At 42.7% G+C, this 26919-nt stretch overlaps 1 protein-coding gene across 1 annotated transcript in view; it reads right to left on the reverse strand.

Annotated features, from left to right (window-relative positions):
* Positions 1-16343, reverse strand: part of LOC120037796 (low affinity immunoglobulin gamma Fc region receptor II-a-like) — a 28988-nt gene extending 12645 nt beyond the window's left edge. Inside the window, exons 1-2 of the mRNA XM_038983769.1 lie at positions 16205-16343; positions 12644-12886 (exon numbers count right to left, since the gene is read on the reverse strand). Of these exons, the coding sequence (XP_038839697.1) occupies positions 12644-12886; positions 16205-16292 (331 nt within the window). The 5' untranslated portion in view covers positions 16293-16343. The remainder of the gene's footprint in view (positions 1-12643; positions 12887-16204) is intronic.
* Positions 16344-26919: the final 10576 nt, after the last annotated feature.

Raw genomic sequence — 26919 nt, forward strand, 5'->3', positions numbered from 1 at the left:
TTATACAGTATTACAGTACCTGTTAGATGTTATAGTGTTATACAGTATTACAGTACCTGTTGTGTTAGTGTTATAACAGTATTACAGTACCTTGGTGTTATAGTGTTGTACAGGTACAGTACCTGTGGTGTTATAGTGTTGTACATTATTACAGTACCTGTGGTGTTATAGTGGTATACAAGTATACAGTACCTGTAGTGTTTGACAGTATTACAGTACCTGTGGTGTTAGTTATACAGTATTACAGTACCTGTGGTGTTTATAGTGTTGTACAGTATTACAGACCGGTGATGTTATACGTATTACAGTACCTAAGTGTTATACAGTATTACAGTACCTGTGGTGTTATAGTGTGTGTACAGGAGTACAGTACCTGTGGTTTATATTGTTTACATTATTACAGTACTGTGTGGTTAGTGGTATACAGTATATCAGTACCGTTAGTGTTTGACAGTATTCAGTACCTGTGGTGTTATAGTGTTATACATATTACAGTACCTGTGGTGTATAGTGCTATACAGTATTACAGTACCGGTGATGTTATACAGTATTACAGTACCTGAAGTGTTATACAGTATTACAGTACCTGTGGTGTTATAGTGTTATACAGTATTACATTACCTGTGGTGTTATAGTGGTATACAGTATTACAGTACCTGTGTGTGTTATACGTATTACAGTACCTGTGGTGTTATAGTGTTATACAGTATTACAGTACCTGTGGTGTTATAGTGTTGTACAGTAGTACAGTACCTGTGGTGTTATAGTGTTATACAGTATTACAGTACTGTGGTGTTATAGTGTTGTACAGTATTACAGTACCTGTGGTGTTATAGTGGTATACAGTATTACAGTACCTGTGGTGTTATAGTGTTATACAGTATTACAGTACCTGTGGTGTTATAGTGTTATACAGTATTACAGTACCTGAATGTTATTATACAGTATTACAGTACCTGTGGTGTTATAGTGTTATACAGTATTACAGTACCTGTGGTGTTATAGTGTTATACAGTATTACAGTACCTGTGGTGTTATAGTGCTATACAGTATTACAGTACCTGTGGTGTTATAGTGTTATATAGTATTACAGTACCTGTGGTGTTATAGTGTTATACAGTATTACAGTACCTGTGGTGTGATACAGTATTACAGTACCTGTGGTGTTTATACAGTATTACAGTACCTGTGGTGTTATAGTGTTTATACAGTATTACAGTACCTGTGGTGTTATACAGTATTGCAGTACCTGTGGTGTTATAGTGTTATACAGTATTACAGTACCTGTGGTGTTTTACAGTATTACAGTACCTGTGGTGTTATAGTGTTATACAGTATTACAGTACCTATTGTGTTATAGTGTTACACAGTATTACAGTACCTGTGGTGTTACACTGCTATACAGTATTATTGTACCTGTGGTGGTATAGTGTTGTACAGTATTACAGTACTTGTGGTGTTTGAGTGTTATACAGTATTACAGTATTACAGTACCTGTTGTGTTTGAGTGTTATACAGTATTACAGTAACGGTGGTGTTATAGTGTTATACAACACTACAGTACCTGTGGTGTTATTGTACTATACAGTATTACAGTACCTGTGGTGTTATAATGTTTTACAGTATTACAGTATCTGTGGTGTTTAAGTGTTATGCAGTATTACAGTACCTGTGGTGTTATAGTGTTATACAGTACTACAGTACCTGTGGTGTTATAGTGTTATACAGTATTACAGTACCTGTGGTGTTATAGTGTTATACAGTATTACAGTACCTGTGGTGTTATAGTGTTATACAGTATTACAGTACCTGTGGTGTTATAGTGTTATACAGTACTACAGTACCTGTGGTGTTATAGTGTTATACAGTATTACAGTACCTGTGGTGTTATAGTGTTATACAGTATTACAGTACCTGTGGTGTTATAGTGTTATACCGTATTACAGTACCTGTGGTGTTATAGTGTTATACAGTATTACAGTACCTGTGGTGTTATAGTGTTATACAGTATTACAGTACCTGTGGTGTTATAGTGTTATACAGTATTACAGTACCTGTGGTGTTATAGTGTTACAGTACCTGTGGTGTTATAGTGTTATACAGTATTACAGTACCTGTGGTGTTATAGTGTTATACAGTATTACAGTACCTGTGGTGTTATAGTGTTATACAGTATTACAGTACCTGTGGTGTTGGAGTGTTATACAGTATTACAGTACCTGTGGTGTTATAGTGTTATACAGTATTACAGTATTACAGTACATGTGGTGTTATAGTGTTATACAGTATTACAGTACCTGTGGTGTTATAGTGTTATACAGTATTACAGTACCTGTGGTGTTATAGTGTTATACAGTATTACAGTACCTGTGGTGTTATTACAGTACCTGTGGTGTTGGAGTGTTTTACAGTATTACAGTACCTGTGGTGTTATAGTGTTATACAGTATTACAGTACTTGTGGTGTTATAGTGTTATACAGTATTACAGTACCTGTGGTGTTATTACAGTACCTATGGTGTTGGAGTGTTACACAGTATTGCAGTACCTGTGGTGTTATAGTGTTATACAGTATTACAGTACCTGTGGTGTTATTACAGTACATGTGGTGCTATAGTGTTATACAGTATTACAGTACCTGTGGTGTTATAGTGTTATACAGTATTACAGTACCTGTGGTGTTATTACAGTACATGTGGTGCTATAGTGTTATACAGTACTACAGTACCTGTGGTGTTATAGTGTTATACAGTATTACAGTACCTGTGGTGTTGGAGTGTTATACAGTATTACAGTACCTGTGGTGTTATACTGTTATACAGTATTACAGTACCTGTGGTGTTATAGTGTTATACAGTATTACAGTACCTGTGGTGTTATAGTGTTATACAGTACTACAGTACCTGTGGTGTTATAGTGTTATACAGTATTACAGTACCTGTGGTGTTATAGTGTTATACAGTACTACAGTACCTGTGGTGTTATAGTGTTATACAGTACTACAGTACCTGTGGTGTTATAGTGTTATACAGTATTACAGTACCTGTGGTGTTGTACAGTAGTACAGTACCTGTGGTGTTAGTGCTATACAGCATTGCAGTACCTGTGGTGTTATAGTGTTATACAGTATTACAGTACCTGTGGTGTTATAGTGTTATACAGTATTACAGTACCTGTGGTGTTATAGTGTTATACAGTATTACAGTACCTGTGGTGTTATAGTGTTATACAGTATTACAGTACCTGTGGTGTTAGTGTTATACAGTATTACAGTACCTGTGGTGTTATAGTATTACAGTACCTGTGGTGTTATAGTGTTAAACAGTATTACAGTACCTGTGGTGTTATAGTGCTTTACAGTATTACAGTACCTGTGGTGTTATAGTGTTATACAGTATTACAGTACCTGTGGTGTTATAGTGTTATACAGTATTACAGTACCTGTGGTGTTATACAGTATTACAGTACCTGTGGTGTTATACAGTATTACAGTACCTGTGGTGTTATACAGTATTACAGTACCTGTGGTGTTATAGTGTTATACAGTATTACAGTACCTGTGGTGTTATACAGTATTACAGTACCTGTGGTGTTATAGTGTTATACAGTATTACAGTACCTGTGGTGTTATAGTGTTATACAGTATTACAGTACCTGTGGTGTTATACAGTATTACAGTACCTGTGGTGTTATAGTGTTATACAGTATTACAGTACCTGTGGTGTTTGAGTGTTATACAGTATTACAGTACCTGTGGTGTTATAGTGTTATACAGTATTACAGTACCTGTGGTGTTATACAGTATTACAGTACCTGTGGTGTTATAGTGTTATACAGTATTACAGTACCTGTGGTGTTTGAGTGTTATACAGTATTACAGTACCTGTGGTGTTATAATGTTACAGCACCTGTGGTGTTATAGTGTTATACCGTATTACAGTACCTGTGGTGGTATAGTGTTATACAGTATTACAGTACCTGTGGTGTTACACTGCTATACAGTATTATTGTACCTGTGGTGGTATAGTGTTATAGAGTATTACAGTACCTGTGGTGTTATAGTGCTATACAGTATTACAGTACTTGTGGTGTTTGAGTGTTATACAGTATTACAGTAACGGTGGTGTTATAGTGTTATACAGTATTACAGTACACGTGGTGTTACAGTATTACAGTACCTGTGGTGTTATAGTGTTATACAGTATTACAGTACCTGTGGTGTTAGTGTTATACAGTATTACAGTACCTGTGGTGTTATAGTGTTATACAGTATTACAGTACCTGTGGTGTTATAGTGTTATACAGTATTACAGTACCTGTGGTGTTATAGTGTTATACAGTATTACAGTACCTGTGGTGTTGGAGTGTTATACAGTATTACAGTATTACAGTACCTGTGGTGTTATAGTGCTATACAGTATTACAGTACCTGTGGTGTTATAGTGTTATACAGTATTACAGTACCTGTGGTGTTATAGTGTTATACAGTATTACAGTACCTGTGGTGTTATAGTGCTATACAGTATTACAGTACCTGTGGTGTTATAGTGTTATACAGTATTACAGTACCTGTGGTGTTATAGTGCTATACAGTATTACAGTACCTGTGGTGTTATAGTGTTATACAGTATTACAGTATTACAGTACCTGTGGTGTTATAGTGTTATACAGTATTACAGTACCTGTGGTGTTATTACAGTACCTGTGGTGTTATAGTGTTATACAGTATTACAGTACCTGTGGTGTTATAGTGTTATACAGTATTACAGTACCTGTGGTGTTATTACAGTACCTGTGGTGTTATAGTTTTATACAGTATTACAGTACCTGTGGTGTTATTACAGTACCTGTGGTGTTGGAGTGTTTTACAGTATTACAGTACCTGTGGTGTTATAGTGTTATACAGTATTACAGTACCTGTGGTGTTATTACAGTACATGTGGTGTTATAGTGTTATACAGTATTACAGTACCTGTGGTGTTATAGTGCTATACAGTATTACAGTACCTGTGGTGTTATAGTGCTATACAGTATTACAGTACCTGTGGTGTTATAGTGTTATATAGTATTACAGTACCTGTGGTGTTATAGTGTTATACAGTATTACAGTACCTGTGGTGGTATACAGTATTACAGTACCTGTGGTGTTATAGTGTTATACAGTATTACAGTACCTGTGGTGTTATACAGTATTACAGTACCTGTGGTGTTATAGTGTTATACAGTATTACAGTACCTGTGGTGTTATACAGTATTACAGTACCTGTGGTGTTGGAGTGTTACACAGTATTACAGTACCTGTGGTGTTATAGTGTTATACAGTATTACAGTACCTGTGGTGTTATTACAGTACATGTGGTGTTATAGTTTTATACAGTATTACAGTACCTGTGGTGTTATAGTGTTATACAGTATTACAGTACCTGTGGTGTTATTACAGTACCTGTGGTGTTATAGTGTTATACAGTATTACAGTACCTGTGGTGTTATTATAGTACCTGTGGTGTTATAGTGTTTTACAGTATTACAGTACCTGTGGTGTTATAGTGTTATACAGTATTACAGTACCTGTGGTGTTATAGTGTTATCCTCTTGAGCCTATGGGGGGTGCTATTTCGATCTTGGAAAAATGAGTTCCCAAATTAAACTGCCTCGTACTCAATTCTTGCTCGTACAATATGCATATTATTATTACTATTGGATAGAAAACACTCTAGTTTCTAAAACAGTTTGAATTATTTCTCTGAGTGAAACAGAACTCATTCTGCAGCACATTTCCTGTCGGGGAGTGAGATTTCAGAAATCGAGGTCACTGTTCTAGGGTCAGTTTATAAGTCCCCATGTAAGCTATGGGGCTACATGCACTGCATACGTCTTCCTCTAGATGTCAGTAAGCGGGGAGAATTTGAATGGAGTGGATTGCGCAATCTGGGACCTTATATAAGACCGTGGAACGGAAGTACCTTCCTTTTCAACGGTGCGCCTGGCGCAAGAAGACATCACAATGGCGTCCTGCAAACGCTTTCGTTTTAGTAGTTCTATATCTCCGGTCATGTTTTTATTCGTTATAGGTGTTAAAGACATCATAAGGTAGTTAATTTAAACCGACTTATAGCAGTTTATGGCAGTTTATTGCGATTTTCTGGGATTTCTTTGTCATGCGCTTTCACGAGTTGGACACCTCTCCAGTGGGTGGCTATCGTTGGCTGCTATTTCGACAGGAGAAGAGGATGTCTTTCAACCCAAAGACGATTGTTCTGGAGAAAGGACACCTTGCCCAAGATTCTGATGGAAGCTCAGCTAATAGTAAGCAGTCTTTATGCTGTTAATTCGTATTTATGTTGACAAATGTCAAATAATATTTCCGCCATGAATTATGGTGCGGTCTCGCTTTGGCGCACGCTGTATTGCGCAGTAAGGTTAATTTTAAAAATCTAACACAGCGATTGCATTAAGAACTAATTTATCTTTCATTTGCTGTCCAACTTGTATTTTTTAGTCAAGTTTATGAATAGTTTTCGATTAGATTAGGTGCCTCTCCAAGATGGCGCCGGACAGATTGCTTGAATTTTTGGCCACTAATCACATTGTATAACCACGATTTGTGCCGCTAAATATGCACATTTTCGAACAAACTCTATATGCATTGTGTAATATGATGTTATAGGACTGTCATCTGAAGAATTCTGAGAAGGTTAGTGAAAAAATTAATATATTTTGGTGGTTTATACGTTATCGCTATTTTTGCCTTGAATCAATGCTGTTGTGATGTATGCTATTGTGGTAAGCTAATATAACGCTATAATGTGTTTTCGCTGTAAAACACTTAGAAAATCTGAAATATTGTCTGGATTCACAAGATCTGTGTCTTTCAATTGCTGTACGCTGTGTATTTTTAAGAAATGTTTTATGATGAGTAATTAGGTAATACACGTTGCTCTCTGTAGTTATACTAGTCGCTTTGGTGAGAGTTGTGATGGTGGCTGCAATGGTAAACTATGATTTATACCTGAAATATGCAAATTTTTCTAACAAAACATATGCTATACAATAAATATGTTATCAGACTGTCATCTGATGAAGTTGTTTCTTGATTAGTGGCTATTTATATCTTTATTTGGTCGAATTTATGATAGCTACTGATGGAGTAAAAAAATGGTGGAGTAAGAAAGTGGTGTCTTTTGCTAACGTGGTTAGCTAATAGATTTACATATTTTGTCTTCCCTGTAAAACATTTTAAAAATCAGAAATGATGGCTGGATTCACAAGATGTGTATCTTTCATCTGGTGTCTTGGACTTGTGATTTAATGATATTTAGATGCTAGTATTTACTTGTGACGCTATGCTAGGCTATGCTAGTCAGCTTTTTTACTGATGGGGGTGCTCCCGGATCCGGGTTTGGGAGGAACTAGAAGTTATACAGTATTACAGTACCTGTGGTGTTATAGTATTATACAGTATTACAGTACCTGTGGTGTTGGAGGTCTTCACTGCAGAGTAGACTGGATCAGCTCCTGGAGACTTCTCTGGAGGAGACGAGACAACGGGTTAAAGACATAAAGACATTGTACTGTGTGTGTGTGTGTGTGTGTGTGTGTTTGTTGGACGTGTGTGATTTTATGTTTGTTTGTGTGTGGACATGTTTATCTATAATTGAAGACCAGATGTCCCCACAAGAATTGTAAACAAACCCAAATTTGACCAAATAGGGACATTTTGTTGGTTCCCCCAAGGCTATTTCTAAGGTCAAAAGCTATTTCTATGCGGTTTAGGGTTTTGGTTAGAATTTTTTGGGGGGTTAGGAGCTAGGGTTAGGGTTAGGGTTAGGAGCTAGAGTTAGGGTTAGGAGCTAGGGTTAGGGTTAGGGTTAGGAGCTAGGGTTAGGGTTAGGAGCTAGGGTTAGGGTTAGGGTTAGGAGCTAGGGTTAGGGTTAGTTTTAGGGTTAGGGTTAGGAGCTAGGGTTAGGGTTAGGGTCTTCTTCAGGCTTGGGCCTATTTTTCTCAATTTCTGCCACGTCAGGTGCCCAAAGTAAACTGCCTGTTGCTCAGGCCCTGAAGCCAGGTACCATTGGAAAGAAAACACTCTGAAGTCTGTAGAAAAGTTACAAATATTGTGTGAGACTATAACACAATAGATATGGTAGTAGAAAATCCCCCAGCTCCCAGTATGCAATTCCTATGGCTTCCACTGGGTGTCAGTAGTCGTTGTTCAAGGTTTCAGGCTTGTTTCTTCCAAAACGAGGAAGAAAAATGAGTTTTAGTACAAGGACACAGACTTGGAAATTCGTGTATGCGTGTGCGACGAAGAGGACACGCACCTGCTGATATCGTTTTCCTATTGAACATACTTCTTTCTGTATCATATATTATAGTTTAATTACATTTTAGGGTATCTAAATATAAACTTATTTTGACTAGTTTTAACAAAGTTTAACGGTAGCTTTTTGGATTCCTTTCTCTGCACATTGAACGAGTGGATTACTCAAATCGATGGCGCCAACTAAACTGACTTTTTGGGATATAAAGAAAGATTTTATCTAACAAAACGACACTACATGTTGTAGCTGGGACCCTTTGGATAACAAATCAGAAGAAGATTTTCAAAAAGTAAGTGAATATTTAATCGCTATTTGTGAATTTATGAAACCTGTGCCGGTGGAAAAATACTTTGATGTGGGGTGCCATCCTCAAACAATCACATGACATGCTTTCGCTGTAAAGCCTACTGTAAATTGGACAGTGCAGTTAGATTAACAAGAATTTAAGCTTTTAACTGATATAAGACACTTGTATGTACCTAAATGTTTAATATCCATAATTTTTATGATTATTTATTTGAATTGCGCGCCCTCCAGTTTCCCGGAAGTTGTCCCGCTAGCGGGGCGCCTAGCCTTATGAAGCTCTAGGGTTAGTTTTACGGTTAGGGTTTTGGGGTTAAGGTTAGGGTTAGGGAAAATACGATTTTGAATGGGACTGAATTTTGTGTCCCCACAAGGTTATTTGTACAAGAGTCTGTGTTTGTATGTGTACCTCTCCTTCTCCTGGGTTCTGGGTCCTGTATGATTCTGACGTCAGCATACGTAACATCTCTGGGTTCAGCTGCTACATCTTTGTTCCTCTTGCAGAACAGGACCAGTAGAATGATCAGAGAGATGGAGAGAGCAGCCACCAACCCAGAGACAGACAGAGGGAGGAGGAGAGAGGAGGATGAGGTAGAGCCCCCATCTTGAAAAACAACACAGTAAAAAGTTATAAACTGTGATCTGATTAATATTATTTATTATGACATATTTATTACTTCTATAAGACGATTCCAAAGATAAATTCACAACGCAGAGATGACAAGAGGGTGAGAGGTCAATACAGTACTAATGATCAAGGGAAATTGTTTTTTTTTGTAATAGGAGATTAATGCAGAGACATGGGAGGAATTTGTCTATATATTCAACCTGAACTAGGATACTTGTTATTTGGCCACTGGCACAGTTTTATTGCAAGGAATTCTAATTGGTCTACCACAGGCTAGGGCTGGGTTATAAACTACATCCCTTTGTTCTTATGAGAGAATCACTGGAGAGCATCACTGAGGACAGGGGAGAATGACCATCTACTTCCAAACATTATTTGTCTTATTGGGGCGACAGGTAGCCTAGTGGTTAGAGCGTTGGACTAGTAACCAGCAGGTAGCCTAGTGGTTAGAGCGTTGGACTAGTAACCAGCAGGTAGCCTAGTGGTTAGAGCGTTGGACTAGTAACCAGCAGGTAGCCTAGTGGTTAGAGTGTTGGACTAGTAACCAGCAGGTAGCCTAGTGGTTAGAGCGTTGGACTAGTAACCAGCAGGTAACCTAGTGGTTAGAGCGTTGGACTAGTAACCAGCAGGTAGCCTAGTGGTTAGAGTGTTGGACTAGTAACCAGCAGGTAGCCTAGTGGTTAGAGTGTTGGACTAGTAACCAGCAGGTAGCCTAGTGGTTAGAGTGTTGGACTAGTAACCAGCAGGTAGCCTAGTGGTTAGAGCGTTGGACTAGTAACCAGCAGGTAGCCTAGTGGTTAGAGCGTTGGACTAGTAACCAGCAGGTAGCCTAGTGGTTAGAGTGTTGGACTAGTAACCAGCAGGTAGCCTAGTGGTTAGAGCGTTGGACTAGTAACCAGCAGGTAGCCTAGTGGTTAGAGCGTTGGACTAGTAACCAGCAGGTAGCCTAGTGGTTAGAGCGTTGGACTAGTAACCAGCAGGTAGCCTAGTGGTTAGAGCGTTGGACTAGTAACCAGCAGGTAGCCTAGTGGTTAGAGCGTTGGACTAGTAACCAGCAGGTAGCCTAGTGGTTAGAGTGTTGGACTAGTAACCAGCAGGTAGCCTAGTGGTTAGAGTGTTGGACTAGTAACCAGCAGGTAGCCTAGTGGTTAGAGCGTTGGACTAGTAACCAGCAGGTAGCCTAGTGGTTAGAGCGTTGGACTAGTAACCAGCAGGTAGCCTAGTGGTTAGAGTGTTGGACTAGTAACCAGCAGGTAGCCTAGTGGTTAGAGTGTTGGACTAGTAACCAGCAGGTAGCCTAGTGGTTAGAGTGTTGGACTAGTAACCAGCAGGTAGCCTAGTGGTTAGAGCGTTGGACTAGTAACCAGCAGGTAGCCTAGAGGTTAGAGTTTTGGGTCAGTAACCAGCAGGTAGCCTAGAGGTTAGAGCGTTGGACTAGTAACCAGCAGGTAGCCTAGTGGTTAGAGCGTTGGACCAGTAACCAGCAGGTAGCCTAGTGGTTAGAGCGTTGGACTAGTAACCGGAAGGTTGCATAGATCAAATCCCTGAGCAAGGTACAAATCTGTCGTTCTGAACAAGGCACTGTTCTTAGGCCGTCATTGAAAATAAGAATTTGTTCTTTTAACTGACTTGCCTAGTTAAATACCGGTAAAAAATATTTGAATAAACCTCTTTTCCCCCTGATTTGCTTTGGGGTCTGTGTTATTGAAGAATAACATCAACTGCTAACACTTCTAATGACCAGCAGGGATTATAAGAACACTAATTATTATGAATACAAGTACGGAGTGTTATTACTACCTCTGAGGGTTTAGATCTTGAAGTAGTCACCTCATACAAGTTCTTGGGAGTGTTATTACTACCTCTGAGGGTTTAGATCTTGAAGCAGTCACCTCATACAAGTACTTGGGAGTGTTATTACTACTTCTGAGGGTTTAGATCTTGAAGTAGTCACCTCATACAAGTACTTGGGAGTGTTATTACTACCTCTGAGGGTTTAGATCTTGAAGTAGTCACCTCATACAAGTTCTTGGGAGTGTGGCTAGACGGTGCACTGTCCTTCTCTCAGCACATATCAAAGCTGCAGTCTAGACTTTGTTCCCTCTATCGTAATCGCTCCTCTTTCACCCCAGCTGCCAAACTAACCCTGATTCAGATGACCATCCTACCCATGCTAGATTACAGAGACATAATTTATAGATCGGCAGGTAAGGGTGCTCTCGGGCGGCTAGATGTTCTTTACCATTTGGCCATCAGATTTGCCACCAATGCTCCTTATAGGACACATCACTGCACTCTATACTCCTCTGTAAATTGGTAATCTCTGTATACACAAGACCCACTGGTTGATGCTTATGTAAACTCAGCAAAAAATCACAGCGAGATCTACTGTTTCTATGATATGATGAAAGACCAGCAAGATCAACTGTCTTTATTATATTCTGACAGACCAGCTAGATCTACTGTCTCTATTATATTATGACAGACCAGCTAGATCTACTGTCTCTATTATATTCTGACAGACCAGCTAGATCTACTGTCTCTATTGTATTATGACAGACAAGCTAGATCTACTGTCTCTATTATATTATGACAGACCAGCTAGATCTACTGTCTCTATTATATTATGACAGACCAGCTAGATCTACTGTCTCTATTATACTCCTCTGTAAACTGGTCATCTCTGTAGACCTGTGGTTGATGCTTATTTATAAAAATCCTCTTAGGCCTCACTCCCCCCTATCTGAGATATCTAATGCAGCCCTCATCCTCCACGTACAACACCTGTTCTGCCAGTCACATCCTGTTAAAGGTCCCTTAAGCACACACATCCCTGGGTCGCTCCTCTTTTCAGTTCGCTGCAGCTAGCGGCTGGAACGAGCTGCAACAAACACTCAAACTGGACCGTTTCATTCAAAGACTCAATCATTCAAAGACTTCATTCAAAGACTCAATCATGGACACTCTTACTGACAGTTGTGGCTGCTTTGTGTGATTTATTGTACTCTACCTTCTTGACCTTTGTGCTGTTGTCTGTGCCCAATAATGTTTGTATCCATGTTATGTTGCTACCATGTTGCTGTTATGTTGTGTTGATACCATGCTGTGTTGTCATGTGTTGCTGCCTTGCTGTGTTGTCATGTGTTGCTGCCTTGCTATGTTGTTGTCTTAGGTCTCTCTTTATGTAGTGCAGTGGTGTCTCTCTTGTTGTGATGTGTGTTTTGTCCTATTTATATTGTATTTATTTATTTATTTTAATCCCAGGCCCCCGTCCCCGCAGGAGGCCTTATGCTTTTTGGTATCATTGTAAATAAGAATTTGTTCTTAACTGACTTGCCTAGTTAAATAAAGGTTAAATAAAAAATAAATTCATACAAATGAATGTAATGTCTCACCTGTCACAGTCATCCAGCTCTCTGGTGATTCTCCTTCAGAGTTGGTACACTTGTAGAGTCCTTCATCTGACTTGGATACTGCAGGGATGGTCATCTCTCCTGTAGTCTCAGTCCTGATGAGGGATCCATCTTTGTAGAAATCAGCTGTGAGGTTAGAGGGAGTTCCCTGATATCTGCAGCGCAGAGTCACAGAATCTCCCTCAGTCACAGGAAGGGCAGGGCTCTCCAGGATCACAGCTCCAGCTGTATATAATATATAAACATCATATATAAACAGGTCTCTCCAGGATCACAGCTCCAGCTGTATATAATATATAAACATCATATATAAACAGGTCTCTCCAGGATCACAGCTCCAGCTGTATATAATATATAAACATCATATATAAACAGGTCTCTCCAGGATCACAGCTCCATCTGTATATAATATATAAACATCATATATAAACAGGTCTCTCCAGGATCACAGCTCCAGCTGTATATAATATATAAACATCATATATAAACAGGTCTCTCCAGGATCACAGCTCCAGCTGTATATAATATATAAACATCATATATAAACAGGTCTCTCCAGGATCACAGCTCCAGCTGTATATAATATATAAACATCATATATAAACAGGTCTCTCCAGGATCACAGCTCCAGCTGTATATAATATATAAACATCAAAGGTTTGGATGCACCGACTCAGTTTGGACTCATTCAAGGGTTTTTCTTTATTTTTACTATTTTCTATATTGTAAAATAATAGTGAAGACATCAAAACTATGAAATAACACATATGGAATCATGTAGTAACCAAAAAAGTATTAAACAAATCAAAATATATTTTTCAAATTAGCCACCCTTTGCCTTGATGACAGCTTTGCACACTCTTGGCATTCTCTCAACCAGCTTCACCTGGAATGCTTTTCCAACAGTCTTTTTAATTTATAAATTTTATTTAACCTTCATTTAACTAGGCAAGTCAGTTATGAACAAATTCTTATTTACAATGATGGTCTACCCCGGCCAAACCCGGACGATGCTGGGCCAATTGTGCGCCGCCCTAAGGTACTGCCAATGACGGCCGGATGTGATACAGCCACTCAGGAACCCTGACACAAACAAGGAGTTCCCACATATGCTGAGCACTTTTTGCCTGCTTTTCCTTCACTCTGCGGTCCAACTCATCCCAAACCATCTCAATTGGGTTTAGGTTGGGTGATTGTGGAGGCCAGGCCAGGTCATCTGATGCAGCATTCCATCACTCTCCTTCTTGGTCAAATACCCCTTACACAGCCTGGAGGTGTGTTTTGGGTCATTGTCCTGTTGAAAAACAAATGATAGTCCCACTAAGCACAAACTAGATGGGATGGCAAATTGCTGCAGAATTCTGTGGTAGCCATGCTGGTTAAGTGTGCCTTAAATTCTAAATAAATCACTGACAGTGTCACCAGCAAAGCACCCCAACACCATCACACCTCCGCCTCCATGCTTCACGGTGGGAACCACACATGCAGAGATAATCCATTCACCTACTCTGCGTCTCACAAAGACATGGCGGTTGGAACCAACAATATCAAATTTGGACTCGTCAAACCAAAGGATAGACTTTCACTGGTCTAATGTCCATTGCTCGTGTTACTTGGCCCAAGCAAGTATTTTCTTCTTATTTGTGTCCTTTAGTAGTGGTTTCTTTACAGCAATTTGACCATGAAGGCCTGATTCACGCAGTCTCCTCTGAACAGTTGATGTTGAGATGTGTCTGTTCCTTGTGTCGTTTCATTTTGCTTATTTGAGCTGTTCTTGCCATAACTTCTGAGGTTCCGTTAACGGGACCGATAGGACAACAGCCAGTTCAAAAAGGCTTTACAGCGAAAGCACCACAAACGATTATGTTAGGTCAGAGCCAAGTCACCGAAAAACACAGCCATTTTTCCAGCCAAAAAGCAGAAATAGAGATAAAATGAATCACTAACCTTTGATGATCTTCATCAGATGACACTCATAGGACTTCATGTTACACAATTCATGTATGTTTTGTCCGATAAAGTTCATATTTATATCCAAAAATCCAAAAATCTGTTTACATTGGCGCGTTACGTTCAGTAATGTTTTGCTTCCAAAACATCCAGTGATTTTGCAGAGAGCCACATCAATTTACAGAAATACTCACCATAAACGTTGATGAAAATACAAGTGTTATACATGGAATTAAAGATATACTTCTCCTTAATGCAACCGCTGTGTCAGATTTCAAAAAAGCTTTACAGAAAAAGCTAAGCAATAATCTGAGTACGGCGCTCAGAGCCCAAACAAGCCAAAAAGATATCCGCCATATTGTGCAGTCAACAGAAGTCAGAAATAACATAATAAACATTCACTTACCTTTGATGATCTTCATCAGAATTCACTCCCAGGAATCCCAGTTCAACAATAAATGTTTGTTTTGTTCGATAATGTCCATCATTTATGTCCAAATAGCTCCTTTTGTTAGCGCGTTTGGTAAACAAATCCAAACTCACGAAGCACGTTCACTAGGAGCAGACGAATAGTCAAAAAGTTCCATTACAGTCCGTAGAAACATGTCAAACGAAGTATAGAATCAATCTTTAGGATGTTTTTAACATAAATCTTCAATAATGTTCCAACCGGAGAATTCCTTTGTCTTCAGAATTGCAATGGAACTCAATCTAACTCTCACATGAATGTGCATGGTCAGCATATGGTCAGCTCATGGCAGACCTTACTCAATCCCCTCTCATTCGGCCCCCCTTCACAGCAGAAGCATCAAACAAGGTTCTACAGACTGGTGACATCTAGTGGAAGCCTTGGGAAGTGCAACATGACCAATATCCCACTGTGTCTTCATTAGGGAATGATTTGAAACACGACCAACCTCATATTTCCCACTTCCTGGTTGGATTTTTTCTCAGGTCTTTGCCTGCCATATGAGTTCTGTTATACTCACAGACATAATATGCATATATTTGCAGCTGGGACTGAGTAGCAGGCAGTTTACTCTGGGCACCTCTGGGCACCTTAGTAGTAGATGTACACCTGAGTAGCAGGCAGTAGCAGGCAGTTAACTCTGGGCACCTTATTCATCCAAGCTACTCAGTACTGCCCCCAGCCATAAGAAGATAATATGGACTTGGTCTTTTACCAAATAGGGCTATCTTCTGTATACCACCACTACCTTGTCACAACACAACTGATTGGCTCAAACTCATTAAGAAGGAAAGAAATTCCACAAATTAACTTTTAACAAGGCGCACCTGTTAATTGAAATGCATTCCAGGTGACTACCTTATGAAGGTGGTTGAGAGAATAGCAAGCGTGTGGAAAGCACTCATCAATGCGAAGGGTGGCTACTTTGAAGAATCTCAAATATAAAATATATTTTGATTTGTTTTACACTTCTTTGCTTACTACATGATTCCATATGTGTTATTTCATAGTTTTGACATCACAGCAGTATATAATATGTAAACATCAAATATAAACATTAGCTATCTGAAACCAGATGAACCACTAAACACTATAATGTTAGTAGATGGTGTTTGTGGACATACCATGTACTGTGATGTTGACAGCATTGCTGTGTTCTCCAGACCCAGACTCACACCAGTACACTCCACTGTCTGGTGGTATTAGTGACATGATGCATGAAGACCCTTGTTGTTTTCCCCAGTCAGTATTACACTCTGAAAGGATTCCTCTCGATGAGTTCCTCACCACTCTCCATCCAGCAGAGTTCACCTGAACCCCACAGCTCAGAGAGACAGACTCAAATTCAAAGAATTGAGATCTGTCAGGACTGACACTCAGAGATGCTGAAAGAGGGATCAGAGAGAGAGAGAGAGAGAGAGAGAGAGAGAGAGAGAGAGAGAGAGAGAGAGAGAGAGAGAGAGAGAGAGAGAGAGAGAGAGAGAGAGAGAGAGACAGAGACAGAGACAGAGACAGAGACAGAGACAGAGACAGAGAGAGGGATAGAGAGTGATAAAGGGACAGAGAGAGGGATAGAGAGTGATAAAGGGACAGAGAGAGGGATAGAGAGTGATAAAGGGAGAGAGAGAGGGATAGAGAGTGATAAAGGGAGAGATGGAGAGAGAGAGAGACAGAGACAGAGAGAGGGATATAGAGTGATAAAGGGAGAGACAGAGAGAGAGAGAGGGATAGAGAGTGATAAAGGGACAGAGAGAGAGAGAGGGAGAGAGAGAGAGAGAGGGATAGAGAGTGATAAAGGGACAGAGAGAGAGAGAGTTGCATTGTCTAAAGTAAAGTATTAAATAAAGGCCCTCAAGAGCAGTAGAGACTGTATTGGAACAGAGATGCAGAAGGGTTGGTGCAGAGTAGGGTGTAATATTATACTGGCTACCATATTAAAACAATCTACTAACTTTCTCTACTTCTTACTAGACTCTATCATTAATATGCAGAAAAGATCCAGATCAGTAAAGTGGAGACCATTTCACCCTAGGAGAAACAACCCTCAAACACAACACCAGCTGTACTGACCTTGGTCTGACTAGAAGTTAATCTGTGCTTTTTGCCATAAAGTCTCTAACAGATAAAGTGCTCAGAGCATATTTTTCATTTAGAAAGACACTGTATAAATGTAACCCACCAACTAGATTTTTGATTATAATATTTGTCTACACTCAAATGTCCTATTTTTTTATTTTAACCTTTTTTAGCTAGGCAAGTCAGTTAAGAACACATTCTTATTTACAATGATGGCCTAGAAACAGAGAGTTAACTGCCTTGTTCAGGGGCAGAACAACAGAATATTACTTTGTCAGCTCAATGATTTGAACTAGCAACTTTTCGGTTACTGGCCCAACACTCTAACCACTAGGCTACCTGCTGGTTACTGGCCCAACACTCTAACCACTAGGCTACCTGCTGGTTACTGGCCCAACACTCTAACCACTAGGCTACCTGCTGGTTACTGGTCCAACACTCTAACCACTAGACTACCTGCTGGTTACTGGCCCAACACTCTAACCACTAGGCTCCCTGCTGGTTACTGGCCCAACACTCTAACCACTAGGCTACCTGCTGGTTACTGGCCCAACACTCTAACCACTAGGCTACCTGCTGGTTACTGGCCCAACACTCTAACCACTAGGCTACCTGCTGGTTACTGGTCCAACACTCTAACCACTAGACTACCTGCTGGTTATTGGCCCAACACTCTAACTACTAGGCTCCCTGCTGGTTACTGGCCCAACACTCTAACCACTAGGCTACCTGCTGGTTACTGGCCCAATGCTCTAACCACTAGGCTACCTGCTGGTTACTGGCCCAACACTCTAACCACTAGGCTACCTGCTGGTTACTGGCCCAACACTCTAACCACTAGGCTACCTGCTGGTTACTGGTCCAACACTCTAACCACTAGGCTACCTGCTGGTTACTGGCCCAACACTCTAACCACTAGGTAACCTGCTGGTTATTGGCCCAACACTCTAACCACTAGACTACCTGCTGGTTACTTGCCCAACACTCTAACCACTAGGTAACCTGCTGGTTATTGGCCCAACACTCTAACCACTAGGCTACCTGCTGGTTACTGGCCCAACACTCTAACCACTAGGCTACCTGCTGGTTACTGGCCCAACACTCTAATCACTAGGCTACCTGCTGGTTACTGGTCCAACGCTCTAACCACTAGGTAACCTGCTGGTTATTGGCCCAACACTCTAACCACTAGGCTACCTGCTGGTTACTGGCCCAACACTCTAACCACTAGGCTACCTGCTGGTTACTGGCCCAACACTAACCACTAGGCTACCTGCTGGTTACTGGTCCAACACTCTAACCACTAGGCTACCTGCTGGTTATTGGCCCAACACTCTAACCACTAGGCTACCTAATGGTTACTGGCCCAACACTCTAACCACTAGGCTACCTGCTGGTTATTGGCCCAACACTCTAACCACTAGGCTCCCTGCTGGTTACTGGCCCAACACTCTAACCACTAGGCTACCTCCCGGAGGAGATGGCGTAGTGGAGCAGCAACGTTTAGTTTATTTACTATTTAAAATATACATCATTGGATGAAAGCCCCATTTGGGACATTCCCCTAGCACTCCAAATTGAGAAAATAGCCACCAAATTCTGGACTCACCTAACACTCTGTGATCCAGAATATTATCATCATAAGGCTTTCTTATACAACTGGCCCAATCCATAGAGAGACCCTTCAGATCAACTGGCCCAACCCAGAGAGACCCTTCAGATCAACTGGCCCAACCCAGAGAGAGACCCTTCAGATCTACTGGCCCAACCCAGAGAGAGACCCTTCAGATCCACTGGCCCAACCCAGAGAGAGACCCTTCAGATCAACTGGCCCAACCCAGAGAGAGACCCTTCAGATCTACTGGCCCAACCCAGAGAGAGACCCTTCAGATCAACTGGCCCAACCCAGAGAGAGACCCTTCAGATCAACTGGCCCAACCCAGAGAGACCCTTCAGATCAACTGTCCCAACCCAGAGAGAGACCCTTCAGATCAACTGGCCCAACCCAGAGAGACCCTTCAGAGCAACTGGCCCAACAGAGAGAGACCCTTCAGACCAACTGGCCCAACCCAGAGAGACCCTTTAGACCAACTGGCCCAACCCAGAGAAAGACCCTTCAGATCAACTGGACCAACCCAGAGAAAGACCCTTCAGATCAACTGGCCCAACCCAGAGAGAGACCCTTCAGATCAACTGGCCCAACCCAGAGAGAGACCCTTCAGATCAACTGGCCCAACCCAGAGAGAGACCCTTCAGATCAACTGGCCCAACAGAGAGAGACCCTTCAGAGCAACTGGCCCAACCCAGAGAGAGACCATTCAGATCAACTGGCCCAACCCAGAGAGACCCTTCAGATCAACTGGCCCAACCCAGAGAGAGACCCTTCAGAGCAACTGGCCCAACCCAGAGAGAGACCCTTCAGATCAACTGGCCCAACCCAGAGAGAGACCCTTCAGATCAACTGGCCCAACCCAGAGAGAGACCCTTCAGATCAACTGGCCCAACCCAGAGAGAGACCCTTCAGATCAACTGGCCCAACCCAGAGAGACCCTTCAGATCAACTGGCCCAACCCAGAGAGAGACCCTTCAGATCAACTGGCCCAACCCAGAGAGAGACCCTTCAGATCAACTGGCCCAACCCAGAGAGAGACCCTTCAGATCAACTGGCCCAACCCAGAGAGACCCTTCAGATCAACTGGCCCAACCCAGAGAGAGACCGTTCAGATCAACTGGCCCAACCCAGAGAGAGACCCTTCAGATCAACTGGCCCAACCCAGAGAGAGACCATTCAGATCAACTGGCCCAACCCAGAGAGAGACCCTTCAGATCAACTGGCCCAACCCAGAGAGAGACCCTTCAGATCAACTGGCCCAACCCAGAGAGAGACCCTTCAGATCAACTGGCCCAACCCAGAGAGACCCTTCAGATCAACTGGCCCAACCCAGAGAGACCCTTCAGATCAACTGGCCCAACCCAGAGAGAGACCCTTCAGATCAACTGGCCCAACCCAGAGAGAGACCCTTCAGATCAACTGGCCCAACCCAGAGAGAGACCCTTCAGAACAACTGGCCCAACCCAGAGAGACCCTTCAGATCAACTGGCCCAACCCAGAGAGACCCTTCAGATCAACTGGCCCAACCCAGAGAGAGACCCTTCAGATCAACTGGCCCAACCCAGAGAGAGACCCTTCAGATCAACTGGCCCAACCCAGAGAGAGACCCTTCAGATCAACTGGCCCAACCCAGAGAGAGACCCTTCAGATCAACTGGCCCAACCCAGAGAGACCCTTCAGATCAACTGGCCCAACCCAGAGAGACCCTTCAGATCAACTGGCCCAACCCAGAGAGAGACCCTTCAGATCAACTGGCCCAACCCAGAGAGACCCTTCAGATCAACTGGCCCAACCCAGAGAGACCCTTCAGATCAACTGGCCCAACCCAGAGAGAGACCCTTCAGATCAACTGGCCCAACCCAGAGAGACCCTTCAGATCAACTGGCCCAACCCTGAGAGAGACCCTTCAGATCAACTGGCCCAACCCAGAGAGAGACCCTTCAGATCAACTGGCCCAACCCAGAGAGACCCTTCAGATCAACTGGCCCAACCCAGAGAGAGACCCTTCAGATCAACTGGCCCAACCCAGAGAGAGATCCTTCAGATCAACTGGCCCAACCCAGAGAGAGATCCTTCAGATCAACTGGCCCAACCCAGAGAGAGACCCTTCAGATCAACTGGCCCAACCCAGAGAGACCCTTCAGATCAACTGGCCCAACCCAGAGAGACCCTTCAGATCAACTGGCCCAACCCAGAGAGACCCTTCAGATCAACTGGCCCAACCCAGAGAGAGACCCTTCAGATCAACTGGCCCAACCCAGAGAGAGACCCTTCAGATCAACTGGCCCAACCCAGAGAGAGACCCTTCAGATCAACTGGCCCAACCCAGAGAGAGATCCTTCAGATCAACTGGCCCAACCCAGAGAGAGACCCTTCAGATCAACTGGCCCAACCCAGAGAGAGACCCTTCAGATCAACTGGCCCAACCCAGAGAGAGACCCTTCAGATCAACTGGCCCAACCCAGAGAGAGACCCTTCAGAGCAGCTGGCCCAACCCAGAGAGAGACCCTTCAGATCAACTGGCCCAACCCAGAGAGACCCTTCAGAGCAGCTGGCCCAACCCAGAGAGAGACCCTTCAGATCAACTGGCCCAACCCAGAGAGAGACCCTTCAGATCAACTGGCCCAACCCAGAGAGAGACCCTTCAGATCAACTGGCCCAACCCAGAGAGAGACCCTTCAGATCAACTGGCCCAACCCAGAGAGAGACCCTTCAGATCAGCTGGCCCAACCCAGAGAGAGACCCTTCAGATCAACTGGCCCAACCCAGAGAGACCCTTCAGATCAACTGGCCCAACCCAGAGAGAGACCCTTCAGAGCAACTGGCCCAACCCAGAGAGAGACCCTTCAGATCTACTGGCCCAACCCAGAGAGAGATCCTTCAGATCAACTGGCCCAACCCAGAGAGAGACCCTTCAGATCAACTGGCCCAACCCAGAGAGAAACCCTTCAGATCAACTGGCCCAACCCAGAGAGAGACCCTTCAGATCAACTGGCCCAACCCAGAGAGAGACCCTTCAGATCAACTGGCCCAACCCAGAGAGAGACCCTTCAGATCAACTGGCCCAACCCAGAGAGAGACCCTTCAGATCAACTGGCCCAACCCAGAGAGAGACCCTTCAGATCAACTGGCCCAACCCAGAGAGAGACCCTTCAGAACAACTGGCCCAACCCAGAGAGAGACCCTTCAGATCAACTGGCCCAACCCAGAGAGAGACCCTTCAGATCAACTGGCCCAACCCAGAGAGAGACCCTTCAGATCAACTGGCCCAACCCAGAGAGACCCTTCAGATCAACTGGCCCAACCCAGAGAGAGACCCTTTAGATCAACTGGCCCAACCCAGAGAGAGACCCTTCAGATCAACTGGCCCAACCCAGAGAGAGACCCTTCAGATCAACTGGCCCAACCCAGAGAGAGACCCTTCAGATCAACTGGCCCAACCCAGAGAGAGACCCTTCAGATCAACTGGCCCAACCCAGAGAGAGACCCTTCAGATCAACTGGCCCAACCCAGAGAGAGACCCTTCAGATCAACTGGCCCAACCCAGAGAGAGACCCTTCAGATCAACTGGCCCAACCCAGAGAGAGACCCTTCAGATCAACTGGCCCAACCCAGAGAGAGACCCTTCAGATCAACTGGCCCAACCCAGAGAGAGACCCTTCAGATCAACTGGCCCAACCCAGAGAGAGACCCTTCAGATCAACTGGCCCAACCCAGAGAGACCCTTCAGATCAACTGGCCCAATCCATAGAGACCCTTCAGATCAACTGGCCCAACCCAGAGAGAGACCCTTCAGATCAACTGGCCCAACCCAGAGAGACCCTTCAGATCAACTGGCCCAACCCAGAGAGAGACCCTTCAGATCAACTGGCCCAACCCAGAGAGACCCTTCAGATCAACTGGCCCAACCCAGAGAGACCCTTCAGATCAACTGGCCCAACCCAGAGAGAGACCCTTCAGATCAACTGGCCCAACCCAGAGAGAGACCCTTCAGATCAACTGGCCCAACCCAGAGAGAGACCCTTCAGATCAACTGGCCCAACCCAGAGAGACCCTTCAGATCAACTGGCCCAACCCAGAGAGAGACCCTTCAGATCAACTGGCCCAACCCAGAGAGACCCTTCAGATCAACTGGCCCAACCCAGAGAGAGACCCTTCAGATCAACTGGCCCAACCCAGAGAGACCCTTCAGATCAACTGACCCAACCCAGAGAGAGACCCTTCAGATCAACTGGCCCAACCCAGAGAGAGACCCTTCAGATCAACTGGCCCAACCCAGAGAGAGACCCTTCAGATCAACTGGCCCAACCCAGAGAGACCCTTCAGATCAACTGGCCCAACCCAGAGAGACCCTTCAGATCAACTGGCCCAACCCAGAGAGAGACCCTTCAGATCAACTGGCCCAACCCAGAGAGAGACCCTTCAGATCAACTGGCCCAACCCAGAGAGAGACCCTTTAGATCAACTGGCCCAACCCAGAGAGACCCTTCAGGTCAACTGGCCCAACCCAGAGAGACCCTTCAGATCAACTGGCCCAACCCAGAGAGAGACCCTTTAGATCAACTGGCCCAACAGAGAGACCCTTCAGATCAACTGGCCCAACCCAGAGAGAGACCCTTCAGATCCGTATCTGTTGCTTTTATACATGTCTTACTACTCGAAAGTCGTCTAAATTCTCGCTCAAAAAACTCCTGTGGCTTATTTTTAAAAGTGGCATGTTTTGTTTCAAAATGTCTGCGTAAGAGTGAAGGTTTCATTGAGTTGTGAGATATAATTTTTGCACGTATAACACACTGTGGCTGAGGAAAGGCACTACTCCCAATATCAGTGAATCCCAACTCAGTGTAGTTCTCATCATATTAGCGCCTCTTCGATGGTCCAACGTCCCTGTCTGTTGTTCGGTGCTTTACCGTGTAAGGGGGCAGTAGCTCTTCGGCTGCATCAGATTCACAACTGTCAGTGTCCATGCTAGCTGGGCTAACAACAAATGTAGAATTACTGATGCTAGCATTGGATGTGCTCGTGGAAGCAGAACAACTTGTGTCGTCGACAGGTGCAGGTGTAGTACTGCTGGTAGCAGTGACCATAACCTGGTAGCAGCAGTACCACCAGTAGAGCTGTTATGTGTCTCTATGGACACGGGACTTACTTTTTTAACCATTTATCCATTTATAGCAACTGGCTCAAAAGCACCAGATAAATTCAATAATTAAACCACAAACAACTCAATACTTACAAATATAATTCTCTAACCAAAATACATACACTAATTATTGGCTAAATGAAATTCAGTTTAAACACAAACTTCAGTGTTACCAAATCCAAAATAGAGATATCCAATTAGCATGACACCTTGTCCAAATCAAAGAACTCAAACAAAGGAAGACTTTAACAATGTACAGATTCAGTGACCATAGCCTGGCCAGAGAGACAGACCAATGTACAGACTCAGTGACCATAGAGACAGACCAATGAACAGACAAAGTGACCATAGAGACAGACCAATGAACAGACTCAGTGACCATAGAGACAAACCAATGAACAGACTCAGTGACCATAGAGACAAACTAATGTACAGACTCAGTGACCATAGAGACAAACTAATGTACAGACTCAGTGACCATAGAGACAGACCAATGTACAGACTCAGTGACCATAGAGACAGACCAACGTACAGACTCAGTGACCATAGAGACAGACCAATGTACAGACTCAGTGACCATAGCCTGGCTATAGAGACAGACCAATGAACAGACTCAGTGACCATAGAGACAGACCAACGTACAGACTCAGTGACCATAGAGACTGACCAATGTACAGACTCAGTGACCATAGGGACAGACCAATGTACAGACTCAGTGACCATAGAGACAGACCAATGTACAGACTCAGTGACCATAGAGACAGACCAATGAACAGACTCAGTGACTATAGAGACAGACCAATGAACAGACTCAGTGACCATAGAGACAGACCAACGTACAGACTCAGTGACCATAGAGACTGACCAATGTACAGACTCAGTGACCATAAAGACAGACCAATGAACAGACTCAGTGAACATAACCTGGCAATAGAGACAGACCAATGTACAGACTCAGTGACCATAGAGACAGACCAATGTACTGACTCAGTGACAATAAAGACAGACCAATGTACAGACTCAGTGACCATAGAGACAAACCAATGAACAGACTCAGTGACCATAACCTGGTCATAGAGAAAGACCAATGTACAGACTCAGTGACCATAGAGACAAACCAATGAACAGACTCAGTGACCATAGAGACAGACCAATGTACAGACTCGGTGACCATAAGGACAAACCAATGAACAGACTCAGTGACCATAACCTGGTCATAGAGACAGACCAATGTACAGACTCAGTGACCATAGAGACAGACCAATGTACAGACTCAGTGACCATAGAGACAGACCAATGAACAGACTCAGTGACCATAGAGACAAACCAATGAACAGACTCAGTGACCATAGGGACAGACCAATGTACAGACTCAGTGACCATAGAGACAGACCAATGTACAGACTCGGTGACCATGAGGACAAACCAATGAACAGACTCAGTGACCATAACCTGGTAATAGAGAAAGACCAATGTACAGACTCAGTGACCATAGAGACAGACCAATGTACAGACTCAGTGACCATAGAGACAAACCAATGAACAGACTCAGTGATAATAAAGACAGTAGATCTAGCTGGTCTGTCATAATATAATAGAGACAGTAGATCTAGCTGGTCTGTCATAATATAATAGAGACAGTAGATCTAGCTGGTCTGTCATAATATAGTAGAGACAGTAGATCTAGCTCCAGATTATGTCTTGGTCTGTCGTAATATAATAGAGACAGTAGATCTAGCTGGTCTGTCATAATGTAATAGAGACAATAGATCTAGCTGGTCTGTCATAATATAATAGAGACAGTAGATCTAGCTTGTCTGTCATAATATAATAGAGACAGTATATCTAGTTGGCCTGTGATAATAAAATAGAGACAGTAGATCTAGCTGGTCTGTCATAATATAATAGAGACAGTAGATCTAGCTCCAGATTATGTCCTGGTCTGTCATAATATAATAGAGACAGTAGATCTAGATGGTCTGTCATAATATAATAGAGAAAATAGATCTAGCTTGTCTGTCATAATATAATAGAGACAGTAGATCTAGCTGGGCTGTCATAATATAATAGAGACAGTAGATATATCTGGTCTGTCATAATATAATAGAGACAATAGATCTAGCTGGTTTGTCATAATATAATAGAGCCAATAGATCTAGCTGGTCTGTCATAATATAATAGAGACAGTAGATCTAGTATGTCTTTCATAATATAATAGAGACAGTAGATCTAGCTGGTCTGTCATAATATAATAGAGACAATAGATCTAGCTGGTCTGTCATAATATAATAGAGACAGTAGATCTAGCTGGTCTGTCATAATATAATAGAGACAGTAGATCTAGCTCCAGATTATGTCCTGGTCTGTCATAATATAATAGAGACAGTAGATCTAGCTGGTCTGTCATAATATAATAGAGACAGTAGATCTAGCTGGTCTGTCATAATATAATAGAGACAGTAGATCTAGCTGGTCTGTCATAATATAACAGAGACAATTTATCTAGCTGGTCTGTCATAATATAATAGAGACAGTAGATCTAGATGGTCTGTCATAATATAATAGAGACAGTAGATCTAGATGGTCTGTCATAATATAATAGAGACAGTAGATCTAGCTGGTCTGTCATAATATAATAGAGACAGTAGATCTAGCTGGTCTGTCATAATGTAATAGAGACAGTAGATCTAGCTGGTCTGTCATAATATAATAGAGACAGTAGATCTAGCTGGTCTGTCATAATATAATAGAGACAGTAGATCTAGCTGGTCTGTCATAATGTAATAGAGACATTAGATCTAGCTGGTCTGTCATAATATAATAGAGACAGTAGATCTAGCTGGTCTGTCATAATATAATAGAGACAGTAGATCTAGCTGATCTGTCATAATATAATAGAGACAGTAGATCTAGCTGGGCTGTCATAATATAATAGAGACAGTAGATATATCTGGTCTGTCATAATATAATAGAGACAATAGATCTAGCTGGTTTGTCATAATATAATA

Source organism: Salvelinus namaycush, unplaced genomic scaffold (assembly GCF_016432855.1).
Source record: "Salvelinus namaycush isolate Seneca unplaced genomic scaffold, SaNama_1.0 Scaffold188, whole genome shotgun sequence".
In the NCBI taxonomy this organism is placed as follows: Eukaryota; Metazoa; Chordata; class Actinopteri; order Salmoniformes; family Salmonidae; genus Salvelinus; species Salvelinus namaycush.